Source organism: Talpa occidentalis, unplaced genomic scaffold (genome assembly GCF_014898055.3).
Source record: "Talpa occidentalis isolate TD23 unplaced genomic scaffold, MPIMG_talOcc4v2.1 talOcc4.5, whole genome shotgun sequence".
Lineage (NCBI taxonomy): Eukaryota > Metazoa > Chordata > Mammalia > Eulipotyphla > Talpidae > Talpa > Talpa occidentalis.
Window position 1 is genome coordinate 136,314,188 of NW_023604861.1, and position 19,185 is coordinate 136,333,372.

The 19,185-nt window shown below is 51.1% G+C and overlaps 1 protein-coding gene across 3 annotated transcripts in view; it reads right to left on the bottom strand.

The window, feature by feature from the left end:
• The window catches only part of ATP6V1C2 (ATPase H+ transporting V1 subunit C2), a 42,632-nt gene extending 25,600 nt beyond the window's left edge, over nt 1-17,032 (bottom strand). For all 3 annotated transcript variants that reach the window (XM_037528527.1, XM_054701387.1, XM_054701386.1), the window contains exons 1-3: nt 16,927-17,032; nt 15,335-15,490; nt 12,857-12,924 (exon numbers count right to left, since the gene is read on the bottom strand). In XM_037528527.1, coding sequence (XP_037384424.1) covers nt 12,857-12,924; nt 15,335-15,463 — 197 coding nt within the window. In that variant the 5' untranslated portion in view covers nt 15,464-15,490; nt 16,927-17,032. The remainder of the gene's footprint in view (nt 1-12,856; nt 12,925-15,334; nt 15,491-16,926) is intronic.
• Nucleotides 17,033-19,185: the final 2,153 nt, after the last annotated feature.

Here is a 19,185-nt window from a genome sequence, read left to right on the forward strand (position 1 = left end):
TTATAAAAACATATCTAACGAGGCCCCTGGGAGGCTCTTAGGTGACCGGGGCTGTAGTGGCTTGGGGGTGGCTCTAGGATCCCTGGGGATTCTACAGGGAGCCTGTGGCAGCTTTAGAAGGGCTGGGGAGTTGTGGGGTCTCTGGGAGTGTCCTGAGGGACCCTCGGGGGTGGGGGCTCTGGCCACAGATGCACCAAGCTTTGAATTCCCGCTTTGCTTCTCAGAAACTGGAAGTTTCAAGAAGGGACTGATTTTTTTCCCATCTTTCAAGGGATTCTTCTCACAGCTCAGCAAAACAGTATTCGCTTCAGCCATATTGGCTACATACAGCTGATTCGCCCACACCCTGGCATAGAAATTCTTGGTCCTATTCAAACACCAATCTCCCTCAGAAACCGCCCCTCCTTGGGAGGTTTAGACAAGAAGGACTCCTTGTTCGGAGTGCTTGTGAGAAGCTCTGGGGTCCCCACCTTTTAGGAAGGACCAGCCAGCCCCCAGGCATGGGGGTTGGCAAGGAGCCTCTGCACATTTGTTTCAGTCACCAAGTAGCCTGGCCACATGCCCGCAGCAGGGACCCCCATTCCCACAGAGCTGGACCCCAATGTACACCAGGCGAACAGCCCCCAGACGGGCGGAAATCCACACATCATGTTCATTTTGAGAGTAGATGCAGTTTTTTCAGGCACTGCGCTGACAAGGGTTTGGAGAAGTGGCACTTCTTACAGCCTCACTGGGAGACGCCTGAGCCACAAACAGCTTCATGTCCACCCACATCCTCTGAACCAGTGATTCTACTTTTGGAAATACACCTTAGGACATAACCAAAAACACAGACAAAGGCTTATAAAAGATGCTAATCAGGGTGTTAATTATAATGACGTATGTATTTTATTGCCATTAAAAACGACAATGAAAAAGGCCCTCCCTCCATTGAAAAAAAGCCTTCCTGTTATTTTAGTGGCATAAAAGCGTGACTAGAATATAACCTACCTGCCCGGAATCAGCAAGGCAGGACCAGGAGGTGGGGCCAGGTAAATGACTAGGACAAGTCACCAGGCCTCCAGGCCAGCCTGAGCCTCCCAGGAGGTGACCGACAGACTGTAATGGGGACAGGCTTTTTGGGGTGATGATGCCGCCCTGGCATACACTGTATCAGAGAGGGCCACATCACTCTAAATACACTGGAGGCCAATAAATGTGCCCAGTACAGGGCGAATGTTACAGGGTGTCTCACCGTATTAAATTATATCTCAATTTATAGAAACATGTCCTGGATTTTCTCTTGGCTTCGTGGGTGGAGACAGCCTAGGGGAGCCCGTCAAGGCCTGGTTTGGCCTTTCAGGCTCATGCCATCATCTTCTCTAAAATTCCTTGCCTCTGCTCCCCTTCTCTCTGTCACATTGTGTTTTAGAGCCACCACAAATCTGTCGGGTCCTGCCCTGGGTGGTGGTCTGGATGCCACGACCTTTTCCCCAGGTATCCTTCAACAACTTCCTCTCCGCTTTCCCTGCAGTTCAGCCCCCTTTTGTCCATCCTTCCCTGGAGCCAGAGGGATATCTAAAAATACACATCTCGGCATGCCATTGTACTGTTTGAACTATGTCAATGATTTCCCCAGAAGTTCAAATATTGATGTTTGCACTCCTTAGCAGAGTTTACAAGCAACACCCCCACCTGTCCTGCTTCCTCTTTCTCCGAGTCGCCCCCACCCTTGCCTGCCCCAGATCATCTTTTGGAGAAACCAGAATACCCTGAGCCGCCTGGACACGTCTCACCCTTTCCAACGGTCAAGTGCCCCCTCCCCAGGCAAATCACCCTAAACAAATACAACACAGCTCTGGATAACACCCCAGCCTGGTACACGTTGCTTCTGGCACTCAGCACAACATACTGTGTGTCAATTACACACCAGGCAGCGTCACCAAGACAGCACCAAGCACAACAGGCCATCGCTGCTGCCACCTGGGGCTCAGTCAGCACTTCCCCCGGCTGCATCAGCAGCCCACTGCCAGAGAATTGGCTTCCTCAGTGGGCACTCAGTGGGTGTGAGCAAATGTGTGGCCTCACTGCTGGGAAGCCTCCTGCTCCACAGGAGTAAATAAGCCAAGTGTCTATCCCTGCGACTGGTCAATAAACTCTGGCACCCAGGGAAGGCTGGTAGCTTAGGAATAGAGAAAACTCTATGCACAGTGGGAGAACCTCCCAGGATATGTTAGGTGAAAAAAAAGCAAAGCAACACAGCTCAAGTGGACAGCTTGAAGAAATACAAATACATAATCAATGTGTAGGGGCCTCCCCGGTGGCGCAGCGGTTGAGCGCTGGGTTGCGAAGCTGCCCGCGGCCTCTGCGGCACCGGTTCGATACCCGGCTGCTCCCCGGCCACCAGAGGAGGGTCCCACATGGCGCGCAGACCTCCCCTGCCGCCCGCTGCTCCCCTCAGCAGTGTACTTCTGTCCTTCTGCCTGCTCTGCTCCCTGCTCTGGCTCTGGTGAATTCTCTCACCCTCCTGCGCCTCTGACTGTACCCAGTGCTTGTACAAACAAACAAATAAATTAATAAATAAATAAATCATGCCTCTATTAAAAAAAAAAAAAACATAATCAATGTGTAGGACTTTTCTTGTGTTTGCGTGAAGAAGCACCAGAAATTTACCTAAGCCACATGTAAAAGTTGTTACCTGGCGGCAGGCAGCTGAGGGAGGAGTTGGAGTAGGGACTGTGGTGGTGCTGCAGAGCCTGTGATGGGGAGCTGGGGGCTGGGGATGGAGCTGACAAGAAACTACTAAAGTTCCTGTGCACGTGAAGAATTTCCCAAAAGCCTCCCTGGTGGTCTAGGGGGTAAGTCTCAGCACTGTCATCTCTAAGTCCTGAGTTCGATTCCCAGCCAGGGAGCTGACCCACATGGTGCAGCAGCCCTCTCCTGCCTTTCCCGCTGCTCCCCTCAGCAATGTATTTCAGTAGATCTGCCTACTCTGCTCCCTACTCTGTCTCTGGTGAATCCTCTTACTCCCCACATCTCTGGCCTGCACCCCACCTCTTGTATGCATAAATAAATAAAATAAATATTGAAAAAAACAAAACTGGATTTTCCCTAAAGAACTAAAAATGAAAATGCCATATAACCCAGCAATGCCACTCTTGGGCATCTATCCAGGTAGACAACCATCAATGCAAAGGACCGTACGTCCTCCCACGTGTGCTGCAGCACTGATCACAATAACCAGCCATGGGCACAGCCCACCTGCCCGTTGGTGGAAGACGGGGCAGGAAGACGGGTCTCTCCACCCCCTGGATACTGTTGACCCATAAAGAAGGATGAAGCACAGCTACTGACAGCAAACTGGGAGGAGCTCAATGGAATGATGTGCAAATACTGGACATCCACATTGCAGACACTTTGACAAAGCAAAACACTTATAAAAACCAGTGGACACGCAAATGCAGTGAGGTTTCTGAGATCCAGAGAGAGGGGGGGGAAAGAGGGGGGCTCAAAACGGCATACGGGATGGTAGTGGGGTAAAAAAAAAACCTTTAATAAAACTTTTAAAATAAATATAGGGCAAATGGATGCAAAAGATTCCCATTAGCAGTTTGAAGCTGGCTGATAACTTTTAGATTAAGATACAGACTTTGAGGATGACGACGGTGCCGGAGAGCTGACCCCCAAGAGCTGGTCTGTCAGCTCAGAGGCTACGGCTGAGATGTCTCCGTGTTCCACAGCACACCGTGTCAGGCATCAACAGAGATAAATGGAGTGTCTGCCGCGTGTGGTGGCTGTTTACGGGCCTGGGAATAACACATGATGCAGGTCTACAAGATTAAGTTATTAAAATGCAGATCTCCCGGCCCTACCTGAGACAGAGCAAATTAGGATTCCTGGAGGCGGTACCCCAGGACTGGATTTTCTGCAGTTCCTGGAGAGCATGTGCAAAAAGAGGAGACCCCTTCTGCAGGGGGCACACTCAGCACCCCCAATGACCCAGCAGTGTCCTCACAGCTGGGAATACCAATAGGATCCCTGTTTTCTTGGGGCTCCTGGGCTACCCAAGACAAAGACAAACAAGAAAACTGCGACAGGGTGTGTGGAATGCAGAGAATGAAAGCACGGTGCCCTGGAGGGCCTAGGCTGGCTCCTGGCCTGGAGAAGGTGCCTCCGGAGGAGGCGACATTTAATCTGAGATCTGATGACCAAAAAATGCCCGCCCGGCAAGGTGGGGTGGTTGGTGGTGACTTCTCTGGACTGGGGAAAGGTTGAGCCGACCCAGGGCAGGATGGAGCCAGGCTGGTGGTGGGCCCTGAAGGAGGACCCCAGGACCCTGCCAGTGAAGGGTCGGAAGCCATGGAGAAAGGTAAGGGTTTCACGAGGAGGGCAGTGAAAATCCAGCAGAGGGTTTCAAACAAGAGTCCAGTGATGTCATGTATTTAAAAGATAACCCTGGCTGCAGTGTGGAGGGGGAGGATGGGCTAGGAGTTTGTTGCAAAAATATAGGAAGAAAGAGCCTCCTTGGTGGGGCAGGGGTTAAGCCTCAGCATTATCAGGCTATCTCCAGCCACTGCGGCCTGACTTCAATCCCTGGCCAGGGAGCTACCCACATGGCATAACAGACCTCTCCTGTCTTCCCGCTGCTCCCCTCAGCAGTGTGTTTCAGGAGATCCTCCTGTTCTGCTCCCCACTCTGTCTCTGCTGAATCCTCTCACTCTCTGCATCTCTGGCCTGTACCGCAGTTCTTGCATGCATAAATAAATGAAATAAATCATTCATATACACACACACACACACACACACAACAGGCTCCCCCAGGCTGTCTCCACCCACGAAGCCAAGAGAAAATCCAGGACATGTTTCTATAAATTGAGATATATATAGGAAGGAGCTGAAGGTGGTGTCGTAGACAAAGGCAGAGCACGGGGCCTGCTGAGATGCGGACTATACAGGACAGGTCTTGGAGACAGAGGCTGCAGAGCTGGGTCCTACTGGGGACTCAAGTGCAGTCAGATGTGAGGGGGGTGCCAGACCATTTGCTGGGCTCCAGGAAGCCTTTGAGATGGGCAGGACCGCAGGAGAGGAGACTGCCTACTAGCAGGTGCCTGCTGGGAATGACATTGACAGCAGAACATGCGGAGGGTGAAAAAAGGCCCATTTAAAGTGACCCTTTGAGGTCTAGAGAACAAGTACGGTCTAGCTGCCGTCCATTAAGGCATGCAGAGCGTCACCAGGGAGTGCTGTGTGCCCTCCGGGCTGAGGTCTGCAGAGCACAGGTCGCAGGAGCTGGCAGTGCTAAGACAGAAGCGCCATGTAGTACAACACTTCGCTTCCCAAGAATGGCAGCATTTCACAGCCCTGCCGCAGGCTGGCCCCTGCGCGTTGAGAGCCCTGCTGGCATTCCTTCCTCCTGCCGGCTGGCCTTCTGCTTTGGTCAGAGCTGCAGCGGTGGGGGCCGGGGGACTGCCTGGTCCTGAGTCACCCACGGCAAAGAAGAGACAATCCCGGCAGCGCTGAAGGAAAGGGGACAGGGGAGGGCGTCGCTGTCCATGGCCAAGACTTCTGACCAAGGAAGGGAGAGAACCAGGTTGAGCAGGTGACGCCTGGCAGCCACGTGGCCCCACACAAGCACCTCCAAGACGTAAATGCCACGGTCTCCTCTCTGCTATTGGGAGACCTGCCCAGTGCACCTGGCCATCGTGAGCGCCTCGTACAGAGCCTGACACAGAGCGATGACCACTAAGCAGCAGTTACTGAAAGAGGGGACTGACGAGCAGTACCATGTGGAGCTGCATGGACAGAGGCACAGAGCACTTCGGGGAGCCTCAGTCCTCTGCGGAGCACAGACTCTCGGCTGCACCCAGTAAGAGCGGCAGGGAGTAAAACTATGGCTGCAGCAGACATAAAAGCTGGGTAGTATTGCTCTGGTAAACACGTCAGTGCTGTGCAATGAGAGATCACATCCACCCGGGGAGCCAGGGGCACATAGCAAAAGCAGCAATGTATGAGATCCCAAGAAAACCTCAAATTCCCAAAGGTAGAACTGGCACTTCCTTCACTCTCTGAAACAAAGCAACAGAATTAGAAGTGAGAAGCAAAAACAGAAACCACAAAGAAACTCAACCTGTCAGAAAGTTTAAAAGCATGGGAAATGCAGAACATCAAGGAAAAACAATGAAAATAACGTGTAGAAAGGGGTGTGATAGTCACAGAAAAATTCACTGCCTTGAGCAATGCAGACTGCAACAAAAAAGAAAATAAATGAACTTAGTTTGCAACGCAGTATGTTCTATGGAAAGCCCAAATAAAGTAAGAGGAAGGAAATTAGGGTAAATGCAGAAATTTAGAAACTAGAAATTAGAAAAGTGATAAAATCGATTTAAAAAGGTGAGAGGAAAACTGCTCTCTTAAAGAGTGAAGAAGACAAACCACTGAGTGGCCTAATCAAAGTCAGCAAAACGCCCTCAAAAGGAGAAATTAAAAGAGACAACTACAATACTGAAAAATATATTCGTGGACTCTGAGGAAAAAACTTGGAAAAGTTGATGAAAGGGATTATTTTGTACAAAAATGAAATTTACCAAAACCACACTCTCTTTCCCCAAAGAGTCAACTGAGAGACCAATAACACTGGGAATTTTTGTGCTCCAGTCACTCCTAAAAGTCTACCAAGGCCCAAGATGCCACAGTGACACATTTTAAGTCTTCCAGAAACAGAAGGTCCCGTCACTGTTGAGTCAGCTGCCCCCAAGAACACATGGCAGAACTAGGGTCACCCAGGAACTTGCTGAAATGCAGATTCTGAGACCCCACCTCAGACCTACTGAGCCAGAAATGCTGGGAGGTGGAGCCTAGTCACCCACATATTAATAAAACTTCCAGATGATTCTGATGCACTCTACAGTTTGGGGGCACCTGATCACCTGTGGTATGTCCAGTGAGGTCTGCAGACCAGCAGCCCCTGTACCACTGGGGAGCTCGTAAGAAATGCAGAGTTCCAGGCTCAGCCTAGCCCCACTGACTCAGAATCCATTTCATCAAGATCCCTGGGGAGATTCATTAATGAGTTGGAGAAACACCCTTTAGATCGCTAGCCCAGTGATAACCAATAAATAGAGAATGCAAGCCACATGTGACTTAAGTTTTTAGTAACCACATTAAGTAAAAATAATGAAGTTAATTGTAATAGTATATTTTATATTACTCAATATTCAAAATATTATTTTGACAGGTAACCCACATAAAAATTTACTAATGAGATAGTTTCACATTCGTTTGTTTTTGGTTACAGCTTTAAAACCCGAGGAGTATTTTATACTTCTCAGTTCAAACTAGCCACATCACAAGTGCTCAACGATCCCAGGAGGCTGGTAGACACCAAGCTGAAGAGTGTAAGGCCTCCCTGGTGGCGCAGCGGGTTGAGCGCAGCGCTGTGAAGCTGTCCGCTGCAGCGCCGGTTCAATCCCTGCCGGCCATAGAGCAACCCACACGGCACACAGACCTCTCCTGTCTGCCTGTTCTGTTCCCCGCTCTGTCTATGGTGACTCCTCTCACCCTCCCGCACCTCTGGCCTGTACCCCAGTTCTTGTATAAATAAAAATAAATTAAAAAAAAGAAAAGCTGAATAGTGTAACAGGAACAGGTAAAAAGTAAAGCTTCCCAATCCTTTTTGCAAAACTATCATCTTTCTGACACTAAAATGGCTTTCTAATTTTACATGACCATACAATAGACGAATCTCAATATTGTGGTTAAGAACAAGGACTCTGTACTAGATTCCCAGCCTTCAAGCTTAGCCTCCTCAGTTACTGCACCTCCCCGAGCCACACAGAGTGAGCACTTAGTAAATGGTAACTCATTACATGGTGATAACAATGGCCATTATTGTTATTCTGTACACCAACGCAGAATCTTAAAATATAGCAAATAGAGTTCTAATGACACATAAGGTTTCTCCCTGGAACACAAGGATAATTCAGTAATGATGATGTTTCTTAAATATACTGTATTGAGGTCAAAGGGGGAAAAAAGACAAATTCATTACATACCATAAAAGGAATTTGAGAGAAAATGCAATACTCATTCCAGATAAACCCTTAGTAGAACAGAAACATACTTCTTCAGCATGATAATATCTATTTCAAAACAAGAGCCAAAAGGATAGTTAATGGTAAGATACTAGAGTTATTCAAATTAAAGACAGGAAGCAGGCTAAGATGTCCTCCACCAGCATTGACAAATTAAACATTTTTCTGGAATAGTAGCCAATGCAATTCAATAAGACAAAGAAATGAGAGAAAAGGACAAGAAATTATTTGTCAATAATCACATGCCTAGAAAATAAGCTGAAACACCATTTGAAGCAATAAAAAATTTCATAAGTTGGCGAGACATGAAATTGACACATGAAAATCTATATACAAACAATCAGCATTTAGAGAATAGATCTCATTTATTTATGAAATTTTTTAAAGATTTATTTTTATTTATGCATACAAGAGCTGGGGTGTAGGCCAGAGGTGCAGGGGGTGAAAGGACTCACCAGAGACAGAGTGGGGACCAGAACAGGTGGATCTACTGAAAATACAGTGCTGAGGGGAGCAGTGGGTGAGACAGGAGATGTCTGCTGAGCCATGTGGGTAGCTCCCTGGCTGGAGCTCAAACTCATGCCACAGTGGCTGGAGATAGCTTAATAGCGCTCAGACTTTAACCCCTGTACCACCACAGAGGCCCCCTAGATCTCATTTATAACAGCAATAAAATAATCCTAATACTTGGAGGGGAAGTCACCCTTATTGATTAAACACTGAAGCTCTACTAATTTAACAGCATTGAGCTCAGAGAATCACTCAAAACTAGAAGAACGTTAATCCCTCTCTAATTTCAGTGTGATTCCAAATGAATTATCCTTAAAACCTTCATGCCAACCATATGCCAGGCTCTACCCCAGATGCTTGAAATATATCTTAAAGGTCAGGGCTTAGGAAGTATCTCCAAACATGTTCTTCCACATCTGTAAATATTTGGACTCGATCATAAATCCATGTGTGTGCCTTGCTCTTGTTTTGTTTTGTTTCACCAGGGAAGGAACCACACAAAACCCTGATAGTGGTTACCTGTGGGGACAGGGACTGGGGCTAAAAGGATCTTTTTCTTTTCTTTTTATACCTCTTTATACCATTTGATTTTTTAATGTTTAAGTATATGACTTTTCTTTTCTTTTTTTTAAAGATTTATTTATTTTTATACAAGAGCTGGGGTACAGGCCAGAGGTGTGGGAGGATGAGAGGATTCACCAGAGACAGAGCAGGTAGCAGAACAGGCAGAAGGACCAAAATACCCTGCTGAGGGGAGCAGCAGGTGAGACAGGAGAGGTCTGTGCCATGTGGGATTCTCGCTGGCAGGGATCGAACCTGCGCTGCAGAGACTGCGGACAGCTTCACAGCACTGCGCTCAACCTGCTGGGCCCCTGGGGAGGCCCTATGACTTTTTTCTTAATGTCAACAATAATTATCTGAGCAAGGAATGACAAGTAAGACATTTTTAAATGTCAGTACTTAAAAATAGTATCAAGTGTTATCATAAATAATAACATCAATAATGATCGAAGGTGGGGGCTGGGAGGGTAAAAGGGAAGAGAAAACATCCTTTCAGGAGAGTTCATAGCCCAGGATGCCAAGTCCCACTGGTGCTGGTGGGAACCAGCTGGAGGCCGCGTGGGCCCGACAGACACACCATCAACAGGCAAGTAGTTGAATCTGAATGAAGGGTCTGTTCACAGCCTGCTGCCCCCAGCCCACCCAGTTCTTTCTAGGAGCTTCTCTGGACCTGTTTCCTCAGTGGGAACAAGAAGGGGTTAGTTAGATCTCTAAGGGCCTGTCCAGGACTCTTCACTCATTCGTTTACTCGTCATGGAGGACCCACGAAGTTATAGGTTCTGGGTTCAAGACTGACCTCATGGAGACACAGTCTAGCCAGGAGATAGATACTAACCAGCGATCCCCCTAGAAAATATTTAAGTTCACCCTGGCCGCGCCCTGGAGGAGGGGGTGCCCTCGGCTGCATTAGCAGAGGGTAAATGGACAGTTGTGAAGACAAGTGGGGTGGGAGCAGAGTATGGGAGTTGAGCAGATGAGCAGGTGTTAATGAGGGGGCAGGTCAGAAACAGACATGCATTACAGCGGACAGGAGAACAGGGAACACACAGTAGGGCTTCCAGGCTGCTCTAGCATCTAGTAAGCACAGAGCACAAATGGGTGTTCAGCTGATATTTGTGTAATGAATGGAAGATGTGTCACACCCATCACCTCAAGGTGATATTCTTGTAGTAAGAGAGAGGCTTGGTTAATTTCTTTAAAATCTATTCTGCTTCTCTTTAGAATGTCCCCACAAGAACTATTCCTAAACTCTACCTCACTAAGCCAACATCCACACTCAGAGGTGATCTTGATCACCTCCCGCAACCTCACGGGACTTCCTGGGTAGAAGCCACCAGCTCCTCCAGCAGTCAGGGGATGCACTCTGGGGTAAGTGACAGTCACGCTGTGCCACAGGGACTCGAGAGGCCCGCAAAAGGTGGTACATCAACCAGCACCCCCACACAGATTAAGATCCTGAATTATTTAAGGGGTGGGGGAGCTTTTAAAAAGAAAAACTGTTTGGTTCCTAAAAGGTTTGTGACGTGCAGTGTAAATACAGAGTGAAAATGAACAAAGGCAGCATGAAAGAATAAATCAAAAATAAAAGGAAAACTCCAGTTAAGTAAAACCTGCCTTCCAGCTACATGGAAAAACACTCCGGTGCCCCGGTAAATAAATAATAAAAGGATATGGAAACAATACACCTTGAAAACGGGTGTCCTTTCTCTGTTCTCCTAGCCAGAAGCAGTGCTGACAGGTTTGTGCTGCCTGGCTCACCGACACAGCTAGCATTTATTTATGTAAAAACACCTGGGCACTTTTCAAAGAATCAGGTAGGACATTTCAAAGAACTCAAGGCAGTCTCTATTTTACTAGCATAATCCCAACACGTTGCCCCAAGCCCCAGTACTAACCCACACCTAAGATAAGATACCCCGACCCCCTGGACAGGATGAATGCTAGAAATAAGAATTTGGGGTGCTCGGACCACGCCACCCTCCCTCCCCCATTGGAAGCCTCCTGAGAATGTATCCCCACAAGGAAAACGACAACAATGCACAGTGATTTCCATTCTCACCACACCAAGCCTGTTTCTTAAACACCCTAACTTGTAACAGGTCCTGTCCGGCTCACAGCTGCAGCCTTAGCCTCGCCTGCCCACATTTCCATACTATTTCTTACATCACGATCACAGGCAACTTGTGCCACAAAGAGGTGCAGGACATTATCCCGGCCGGCCGGAGGGAGTCCCACAGGGCGCGGCAGCCCTCTCCTGTCTCCCCGCTGCTCCCCTCAGCAGTGTGTTTCGGTCGGTCTGCCTGTTCTGCTCCCTACTCTGTCTCTGGTGACTCCTCTCACCCTTCCACACCTCTGGCTTGTACCCCAGCTCTTGTATAAATAAATCTTAAAAAAAAAAAAAAAAGAGGCTCAGGACAAAGCATCCAGGCTTACTGGAAAAAGGCGCCAAAGGAGCAAAACTAAGGCAGAAATAGCAGCAACGCAGGGCCACAGACATCACGGACTAGGGGGCTTTGGTGACCAAGACGGGGTAAAAGGTTGCACTAGACAGACTTGGGTACCAAGAAAGTCTAGAAAGGTAGTGAGTAGCTGTCAATTCTGCAGCAGACCTGGGAAAAGGTCACCTTCGGAAGCCCACACACCTCAAGCTGCATGGAAAACAAGTCACCCCAATCTCTGGCCGGGGCACCAGGCGGGCCTCCGGGGCAGGTCAGAGCCCCAACCCCCACCTGCCAAGGCACAGAGCAGCCTACGAAGGAGTTGGCAGTTTAGAGATCAAGTCACTTTTCCTTACATGTTAACTTTGCATAGAACAGGTGTTGGGATCTGCTAGTCCTCAAGCTGATTTACTCCACTTCCTTCTTCCGTGAAAGCACAGAAGGTCCCGCTACCCCACCTCACGGAGGAGATGCGCAGAGAGGAACAGGAGCAAGTCCTTGCGGGGTGAGGGGGTCATATCCATGCAACTTTCTGTCCAAACCTCTGTGCCCCAGCATTCCAGCCTTTCCTGACTCCCTCCCCCCAGGGGCTCAGAGAAAAAGGACACTCGACATGGCAGAAAAGACTAGAAAGCATATGCCCACCAACAGGGCGAGTCAAGTGAATCAGGTCTGTCTATTCAGAGTGAAGAACGAGCTGTTAGGGACTCCCACAAAGGAGCCCCAAGATATGTAAAGTAAAAAAAGCAAGGATCAGAAAGACTACAGGCCTTGTTCATATAAAGCTACTTTAAAGAACACATTCACATTTGCTTGTGCAGGGACAGGCTGCTTCTGGAAGGCTGTCCCGGGACATTCTAACATTGACTCAAGAGAGGAGAGGAGGGACCAGGTGAGGGGAAACCCAGGTGTCCCCGGAGCACTGTCCTTTGCTAGTTTCAGTGTCTCACTCTGGACACAAGTCACTGCAAATGTAAACCCAAGCAAACCAAAAAGACTTTAAATGCCTGGGAGGAAACCTGCGCCAATATTTCTAAATGCTTCAGGCCCGCACGGCACGGCCATCTTCATGTTCAAGGCAGCCTCCTAAAACCAACCCTGACACCCCTCTCAGCACCCAGCCCTTCCCCCAAAACTATTCAAGGGACCCAGGGGCTGCTGTTTGCCCGCCCGCCCTCCGGCTCGGGCTCGGTCAGGTCTGGGTCCAGCCAGAGCAAGAGCACTGTGTCCTTTGAAAACATTGTCGAATTTGTGTGTAGTAAATAAGACATAGTTTACCTTTCAGCAAAGGTATCGAGTTTCCCCAACTCGTCAGAGAGGCGGATAAGGGAATTCAAGGTCCCCACCTGGAAAAGATGGTAAAGAAGTTAGAGGTTCCTGCTTTCTGGCAGAAGTATGGGTGCAGGGACTCCCTGGGGGTGTTAAGGGTTAAGTCTCAGCACTCTCAAGCTGTCAGCAGCCATTGGCCTGAGTTCCAGCCCTAGCCAGGGAGCTACCCACATGGCACGGCAGACCTCTCCTGTCTCCCCGCTGCTCCCCTCAGCAGTGCATTTCAGTAGATCTGCCTGTTCTGCTCCCGGCTCTGTCTGCTGAATCCTCTCACCCCCTGCACCTCTGGCCTGCACCCCAGTTCTGTATGCATAAATAAATAAAAACAAATCTTAAAAAAAAAGAAGCGTGGTGCTTTCAACAACATTTCGGGGAATTCTGCATCTTGAGTCTTGAGGTGGCTGTCCTTGGGCAGAAGCCACAGGGGAAGCTGGGAAGAGTTCGAAGGAAATGGGTGGACTGGGGGGTTTCAGTTTTGCCACCAGGATGAACTGTGTTTTTTCTGCCCTAGGAAGGAGGTCGCAGCCTGACCCCCGTCATTCTTCCTCTTAGCCTGGCTCTCTACGGGTCGCACGGTTGACCCCCATCGCCCTGGAGAAGATACACTAGGAAGCAGGTTAATGAAGTGACCCTTTCTGAGAGTCTTTCTTCTCCAAGATAACCCGTCCTTTCTCTGGCCTTCCGAGCTGTTATTAACAGTCTGGGGAGACAGCGGCTGCTTTTCCTCCCACTCGATCATCCACCATAATCCTTTTCAGATCACCCATGAAGACCTGTTTCTTAGTGTGGCAATTACTATGGGGTCCAAAACTGTATTTTAAAGTGTATTCACACAATCAGAAGGAAAAGGTTTGTTATCATTTCACTGACCCCCAAGCAGACACTAGAAGGTGATGAGGGGCCTGCGCGGCCTGGGGGTGCTAGTAAATGAAGCTGCTCCTGTTCAAGCAACTGTGACTTCTGCCACTTGCAGCAGGGTCCTGTCGCTTTCACCCTAGGGTGCCCTTGAGTGCTCACCCTCCCAGCGTCTGTGCTTGTCAGCAAGACGTGGGGTCAGGGCCGGTGCCACCCCATGTTCGATCAACTACTCTCCTCTGCCCACCCTGTTCTGTAAGCGGGAGTCGTGAATGTTCCAGATGATGCACTGAGAGTGCCTGGGCCAGAGTGTTGTCTGATCACCTCGGGCAAGCACAGAAACATTACCGAGCTCTTCCCGAGTTTGGAGGAGGAGACCCTGGTTGGCTAGAAGGGTGCCTCGAGCTGCCCTCTGCAAACCCACAACCCTAGAACACACTGGAGAAAGTTCACTCTGTTTGAGCTAAAAAGACTTTCCATCTCACGCCCCCTTTTATATTCATTTCTTTTACCTCCAGGCTCTACTGCGAAAGCCACTGGCGTGTGCGCAGGAGCAATCTCCTTCTGCCCCTGCCAGTTACCACAAAACCCCCTTTCTGCCCTGCTCCCACAACCAGAGGGTCCCTGGGGGCAGCTCCAATCAAGGTTGACGCCCCCGAGCCTGTATGTTTAAACAACAGTGTTCTTAGATGCTTGAGGCCAAACAGGAAGAACGGAAAAGACGCATGAGGAGTCAAGTGTGTAAATGCTCTTCACACTTTGGGGCGCTCTAGACACTGTGGGCCGCACCGCCCGCTCCTTCATTCTCTCCTGGGGCTCTAAGGCCATCGCTCCCGGCACCGGCGAGCTGTTCACTTAGCCCTTGAACCATCCACAGGTTCTTGACCCACGAAGCCGTGCAAAGGAATTCACAGACATTTTAGATCAGGAAGCAGAGAGAGACGAGCCTCAGTCAAGAAAGTAAAGGAAAGTTTATTTAAAGGAAGAAAGTCAGGACTCCCGAGGACGCTGTCGTCGGGAGGGGCGAGGAAGCCATTGTGGGCCTGCGTCTAGGGGTCTTCAAAGCTTTGCGTCCCCCTATCCTGAAGTCTCACCACCCTGTTCTGTGACTGGCTCTTCCTCCTGGGGACCACACGCCTCCAGGCAGATGTGCCCATTTTCCCAGCTCGTATCTTCTCTTTCTACCTCCCCTGGCCAATGTCTTCTAAAATTTACTGTCCCAATTAGTCTCAAATTTTAGCCTTAAAGTTTCCTGCCCTCATCAGCCCTCCTGAGCTTCTCTGCCCTTATCTAGAGGCCTCCCCGACTCTCCCCAAGTCCCCGCCTGCGCTGTCCCTGAGGCTGCCTGCTTAACACTAACGTGCCCTGGGACTCCAGACCATAGTTAATTTTGGATTATTCTGCAAACTCCCATCCAGACCACAACCCTCCCACCCCCAACCCCTGTTGATTCTCACCCCCAGGCTCGTCCTCAGCCTTGTTGCCTTTGCCCTGTTATTGTCTCCTTAGCCCCCCAGAAGCTACCCCCACAGTCCAATCCCCCACTTTTTCCCTCCTCCCCAAGAATTTTACCTTGAAGTCAGGAATCGAGAACTCGGTGTTGTAAGACAGGTTGGACTTGGAGGTCACTGTTTTCATCCTCTCAATAGCCTGTAAATTCTCCTCATCACCAGGGACAGAAATTAACCAAAACTCCCACATGCTTCCCAGTCTTCTTTGATCCAGGAACTGCCGGAGCCGCAGCAACATGCACAAACAGAAGCAGGAGGAGAGAGGGTCAGACACCTCCTCTTCTTCACCACTCCCGGCCTCAGCGGGAATCCTCTCCAGGAGGCGGCTGGTCCGATTCCCCTCACTCTGCCTCAGGCCCGTCAGCTGGGACCCTGCAGGTCCAGGACACCCGCACACAGCGGGGCGCGCTTGGAGAGCCCTCTGCTCTTCACCAGGACACCCCAAGCTCTCCAGCCCCAGGGAGGCTCTGGCTGGCCTGAAGCCCTGGGGCTGGGGCAGCACAGCCCCCTGCCTGGACTCTCCTCACTCTGGCAGGACCCCCAGGCCTGACCCAAAGCGGGGGACGTCAGCTGCAGTGGGGCGCCTGCTGGGATGACATTTTTCCTCCTTTCCCGGTGCATTTTCCCGAGTACAGGGCAGAGGGGGAAGGAATAAAACAGGGAGGGGTTTTCACAGTAGGCCACCTGGGCAAACCCCGGAGCTGGAGACGGACGCGAGCTGCGAAGACTTCTGGAGGCCTCGGCATTTTGTGAAATAAGGAAAAGGCGGCGGACTCTACAGCGCGTCTCCCCCAGGGCCGAGCATCGCGGGGACGCGGCGGCGGCTCCTGGCCAGCGTCCCCGGCGCTCCAGCCCATTAGTTCTGACCGTTCAAACGTGGACACACCCCCGCCTTTCTCCGCCGCCGGCTCCTGCCTCCCGGGCTCCCGGAGAGCCCCCGAGGGGCTGGGGGGGGGCGGTTAGCCAGAGACCCTTCTCCAAGAGTTTTCTTTCTGGTGCTCGCCTCACGCACCCCAGCATTACACCGTCCTCGTCGCCCCCCGCGCCCCGGAGGCCGTTCCTCCGCCTCGCCCGCTGCAGCCGGGCAGACCCGCCGTGCGCAGAGGCGGGCGAGGCCACCTGCGGGGCGGGGAGCGCGCGGCGGCGGCGCGGGCCTCCCGGGGCCCCCGAAAGCGCGGACCCCGCCGAACACCCGCGCCCCGGCCGGGGGACCGCGGACGAGGGGGGCTCGGCCTGGCCCCCCGCCGCGCCCCCACCCCGCCCCGCGGGCCCCGCTCCCCGCGCGTCTTACCCGCAGGGGGAGGCTCGGCCGGTCCCGGGAGGCAGCGGCTGCAGCGCGCGCCCCGCCCCGAGCTTTTATCCGGAGCGGCGGGGGCGGCCGCCGGCCCCCGCCCGCCCCCGCCCGCCCGCCCGGCATTTGCATGTCCCGCCGCCCGCCCGCGGGGCCGCCCGGGGCGCAGGACAGCGGGGCGCGCGCCCCGCGCCCCAGCCCCGCTCCCGGCCCCGTCCCGCCGCGGGCAGCGGGGCACGAGGAGAGATCCCGGGGCGCCGAGGGTCCCCCGCTGGCCGCCCGCGCCCTGCGCCTCCCTCCCAGCCCGCCCGCCCCACGGCCACCCCGGGCGGGTCCCGAGCCGTCGCCGGGACAAGACTGACCTGCGGAAAGCGACGCAACAGGTTCACCTGCGTTTTGGAGCACACACCTGGGCAGAGGAGCTCACCTCCCGTCCATGTGGGCGTGAGCCTGCCCTGATTGCCCGGGGACTCCCCGCGGCTGGACGCACCCACCTCCCGCTCCCCTCCCGGTCGCGGCCCCGGGGTCGCCCTCTGTGGGGCGCGCAGGACCCGCGCGCACGGCGAGGAAAGTCCCTGACACTAGCCCGCGAGTGCAGAAAGCAAAACAAAAGCAGACTCTGGGAACTGGGTTTCTCCGGAGCGCAGGAGGAAACCAGCCATCCTGCTCTGTGGGCCGTGTTTTCGGTGGTTTCCGGGAAAGATAAATATCTCCGAATTATTCTTGGGGGTGGGGTTTAAAGAAGCTCTCCTGCTTCCTTGAGCTGGCCGGCCGCTCGCTCCAGCTCCCACTGCAGCTGCTCTCTGATCTTCAGAAAGACAGGCGGATGCAACCTCTGCTGCTGGGGTGAGAAGCCCCCAATGCCGGACAGAAAGTGGCTTTCAAGGTCAAGCATGATCACGCTGCCATGCTGTTGTGGTTTGGAATTGGCAATTTGGAACTCCCAGCACCTGCACGCTGCATCATCGCGATTGGGACACCCATGCATTAGTCAGTCCTTGCACCACCCTCCTGAAGGAGGACACCTGAAACCGAGGGATGAGGAAACCGGGGGTGTGTGGGGAGCTTAAGTGTCCCTTCCAGGGAAAGAGCCGCCTGACTGAAGGTTGACCTGTGGTCTCCAGTCTCAGGCTTTATTCCAGGGTTGCATTCTCTCCAGCCAGGGAAAGGGACGTCCAGCCGTGGCAGACCTCTTTGCCAGCAAAGCGAAGGATGCCCACGGAAGCTTCATAAATTGCCAGGTGTCACCGGTTAATGGCAGAGCTGTGAGCGGGACTCAGGCCTCAGCCTTGTCTGTGTCCTTCCCAGGCGCCCCGCCAGCCGGAGGACCCTGCTGACCGAGGGAAAACCCATGCTTTCCATCTCACCCCGTGTTTTCCATCCGGAACCATCGGCCTGGCTTCTCAGAGACCGGGCAACATATTACAGTGTTCCACCTTTGCTTAGAACATCGTTTTTTTCTATAAATTTGATTTCCTCCAACAAGCTTCTTTCATGAAACAAAAGAAGACTCAACACAAAATAACTCCTGGACATCATCTGGTTGGGAAAATAATACAGACCTGCAGTGTTCCTTGTCTTTCTCAAACTCTTCCTCAAAATCTAAAATATTTCTAGTCTTTCATGTCTTAAGTTTCCTACTAAATATGGGAATTTATAAGAATTGTCAGCTGCTGGTTTAGGGGCAGCTTGCTTTTATTCAAATAATTGTTTTTCCTGCTTATTAAGGAACTCTGCTTCCTATAGAGAATTGGAAAAAGCATAAAGAAGAAAGTATATCGTCACCTGCATTTCTCTGATCTGAAAATAACCACTGTTAACATTCAAATTCCCTATGTTACTTTTTAATGCATTTTCATACATACAGATAGGGATTCTTTGGCATGATGAGAAGCTATATGACACACCAGTTTGGCATCCTGCTATTGATCGCTATTTAAACATGAAGACATTTATCAAATCTCTCATCAGTAAAGGGTAATTCAATGTCATCAGCAGGTTGAGTATCTGAACTTGAGTCAGATACATTTGATTTCAAAGGCAAATGAAGAGGTTTTGTTGGACAACTTCCTGAAGGACAGGGGAAAACGACACCAAAACAATACTCTCTTACCCGAGGGTGATCTGATTTACCTTTTTCAAGGACAGCCACGTGTGTACTTACCAATTTTGCACGACTTGACCTGTGTGATTCTCTGAGTTTTCCTCTGAAGATCACTCTTTAACTCAAAGACAGGGGGGAAATCAACCAAGAGTTGTGGAATCTGATCCCCGAGTATATTCAGAGTATATAAAACAGCATTCCCTGTTTCCTCCCATAGATCAAGCTGAAGCAGCTTTGAACAACCCATTTCTTAAGCACCCCATCCCCACACACTCCCAAAATCTCTGAAATCTGCTGCTAAATGGCTGCCAGTGTCTCTGCCTTGACACTGCTTCTAAATGTGCCCCAAGTAAGAAAAATCACACAGGCGTCATGAAAAAAACCAGGTCATCAAGAATACTATCTCTTCCTGGGAATAAAGGCTGCAGAGGAAATGCCAACAAGCCTGAATCAGCTCCAGCTTCTTAAGCACCTGGCTCTGGCGAGCTAGTCCAGAAATGTTCCTGCCGCGGGCACG